Here is a 3220-nt window from a genome sequence, read left to right on the forward strand (position 1 = left end):
GAAACAGATCAGCAGCAACATGAAACAGATCAGCAGCAACATGAAACAGATCAGCAGCAACATGATATGATTTTTCACAGTGATTCTCCTGGTTAGAGATTCATGAGTCTAACAGCCTCAGGGTAGAAGCTGTTCCTCAGTCTAGTGGTTCTACACTTAATGCTCCTTAACCTCCTTCCTGAGGGGAGGAGGTTGGAAGAGGTCGGCTAGTTCAGAGGTAAACCAGGGGCTCTTTACTCTGAGCTGGTGAAGTGGAGCGTGTTTACTTACAAAATGAATGAAACTAGTTCCCAGCAAGGTTCACATCATCAGTTGATGATATGTGATGCAGTGAACAGATCCTAAAGAAATCCTTGTTCACAGAAACGTTTCATATTCCGTTTTAGAATCATCAGATCTCATCAGCTGGTACGTTTCTGTATTTGTTGTGTTTATAAACCCACATTTACTGTAGTTGTTTTGTGCATTATGTGGCCCAAATCAGATTTTTAAATGGTATTTTTAAGCTACATTTTAAATTTTGTTTCAGAACTATGGCTTGAATTGTCTTGTTAATCAGGATAAATGGGTCAGAATCCTGTTTTTTAATGTCTAATCAGGATTTCTTGACATCAAAGTTCCTTCTCAATAATCCAGGTAAAAATCCAACAATGTCCAGTCAGCTCATCTGGACGGCTTCTTTTTTTTTGCTGAAACGTTTTGTTCTTCATCCAAAGGACTTCTTCAGGATTATTGAGCATTAACTTTGATGTTTTGAATCATTTGGACATGACTGCCTCAGAGGAGTTGATGGGGGAGAGGGCACCAGAAACCATCTTCTCACCAGCAGACAGTTTTTTTTCCACTATGGGGGTGTGGTATTTGTGGGACTTCAGTTTGTTTGTGGCTTCTCGGACTGAAGAAGTCCTTGCTCCAAACCCTCGTTAGTCGTTGGTTCTGCGTAGGGATGCACAACATTGGATTTTTGGCCGATATCCCATATGTCAGCATGTTAAACCTTATTTGGCTGATGACCGATACCAATATTTTCCCCTAGACCCACTGACGGAGACTACACAGCTTTCTCTGCTGTGGAATTAAAATACTACATCATTCTGCAGGTCTTTGTCAGTTTGGCCTGCGACCAAATGCAGATGTCATAAAGGGGCTGAATATGATGTAATTTTTAAAGTTGTTTTGATGTTTTTGTCTGTCCTTTGTGCCGTAAGGCTAATCGTGCTAACGGGGCTAACGCGACGTCCAAATGTCTGTGGTAAAACTCACCGAGAGCTGTCGGCTGTTAGCTTCTCAACGACGTCAGAACGGCTTGCAACTCAGGTGAGGCTGCGTCAGGAAAGTATCTCCGCCCGGGGAAGTTGTAGCGAGGCTCATCGTAGTCCAGAACTCTTGGGACTCTGACATCCTGGACGAATGACAACGGTTGGTTATCAATACTCTCCATCAGTTTCTGAGTGATGCCCTTTGCCCTCGGGTGGTCGTGGCTGTGTTTCCTTGCTTTGTCCACAGTTTGTAGAACGGCTGAGGTTTGTGAGGTGTTGTTTCTCCGTCGCTCTCTCGCTTCCTTTCTGGCCACCATGAACTCGTCGTAATGGTGGTTCTTGAGATGGTTAACTGGGTTTGAAGTGTTGTAGGACTTGGTTCTCGCTCCTCCTCGCATCACTGACGCTGAGCAATCATTGCAAATAGCAGCTCTATCAGTTTCTGAAACTTAAAAAAACTTGCACACCGCCGACATTTTGACTCCTTCCTCTCCGCCGTGATCAGATCAGGAGGCGCGCGTGACGTCATCACGCTGTGCTGCCGCTGCAGCCGGCTCTGGGCTGTCGTACAAAACCAGCGCCTTTTATATCTGGGAGTTATTTTGATGGAATCTCAGATATTTAACTTTAACGTTAATATCGGCCGATACCATGCCGATAATATCGTGCATCCCTAGTTCTGCTCAGAAAAGTTCTCCAAAACATTCCTTAGGATTCTCTGACCTTCTAGGGACCCGTAGATCAAATATTTATTCATCAAGTTTCTCCACTTCCTGTCTCCACAGACCACCTGTGACTTCGTCAGGTCAGGGGTTACATGGTTCTGAGTCAGATCCACATGTGAGGTTCTTCTCATTTCATTTGACTCTGATGGCAGTGAGGTGTGTGTGTGTGTGGGGGGGGGGAGGATTGATCAAAGTATTGATCGTATTGATGCGTCCTGCAGCTTCGAGCTCAGAACTGCACATATTCTCAGCAGCAGAACTCCGGTCCACCGGATCGATGCTAACGCGATGAGGACGTTGCTCCTGTTCCAGAAGTGAAGCAGCAGGAAGAGGCAACATCAGCTGTCAGCACCGGACCAATCCTAATTGATCCTGTTCTGCCTGAAGAACTTGAGAACCGATCCACTCGTGCTAACTTGTCTAGCCTCAGTGAGTCCTTCTGTAAACACGGCGTGCTGCGATGACGTCACGTCTTCTTCTGCGGTCGCTCCAGATCCATGCACAGGAGTCTGATGGTGGTCACTTAGATTATAATCTGAGCAGAACCATCAGGTCTGAACAGAACCATTGGGTCTGAGCATTAAGACCTGCAGGGTGACTTTGGTCTCACAGTCAGTGTTGGGGATGACTCGCGGCTACTACCATGCTAAACTTTAGCTCGATGTCCATAGAACCGACTGACTTGCAGCCATTCCTCTGTTTATGGCCACCTGGACGTAGCGGCCGTCTAGAATCAGGTTTTGTTCAAATCTGCCCGCGGCTTTGTAAGATATTTTGCTAACAGACAAAGACTCAGTAAAAACGTGCTCGCCTTCGGGCGGCGGGCAATAATGTAAAGAACGGAGGTGTTCATGTTGTTCTGCCTTGCAGGTGCGTGCTTCATCAGGACGGACCAGCTGGACGGAGAGACGGACTGGAAGCTGAAAGTAGCTGTCGGCTGCACCCAGAGGCTGCCGGCGGTGGGGGTACGGAAACGTTACGCTCAGATCTAAACAAACTCAGCATGCAGGAAATCAAACTCCCGACCCAACCTCGCTGAAAATACACACGTCTGATTTTAGAATCATCAGGATGGGGCTGAAGCTGACCCAAACAAACCTGACAGATCATCACAGTCCGTTTAGATTCTGTTTTTGTCTGTTTCTACTTCCTGCCCTCACTGTTTGCACTTCCTGTCCTCTCTGTTTGTACTTCCTGTCTTCTCTGTTTCTACTTCCTGTCCTCTCTGTTTGCACT

General features: G+C 46.4%; 1 protein-coding gene across 2 annotated transcripts in view; it reads left to right on the top strand.

Annotated features, from left to right (window-relative positions):
* atp9b (ATPase phospholipid transporting 9B) overlaps positions 1–3220 on the top strand; it is a 39831-nt gene that overhangs the window by 9368 nt on the left and 27243 nt on the right. For both annotated transcript variants that reach the window (XM_037693201.1, XM_037693202.1), the window contains exon 8: positions 2855–2949. In XM_037693201.1, coding sequence (XP_037549129.1) covers positions 2855–2949 — 95 coding nt within the window. The remainder of the gene's footprint in view (positions 1–2854; positions 2950–3220) is intronic.

This window comes from Nematolebias whitei, chromosome 19 (assembly GCF_014905685.2).
Source record: "Nematolebias whitei isolate Nwh7 chromosome 19, NemWhi1, whole genome shotgun sequence".
In the NCBI taxonomy this organism is placed as follows: Eukaryota; Metazoa; Chordata; class Actinopteri; order Cyprinodontiformes; family Rivulidae; genus Nematolebias; species Nematolebias whitei.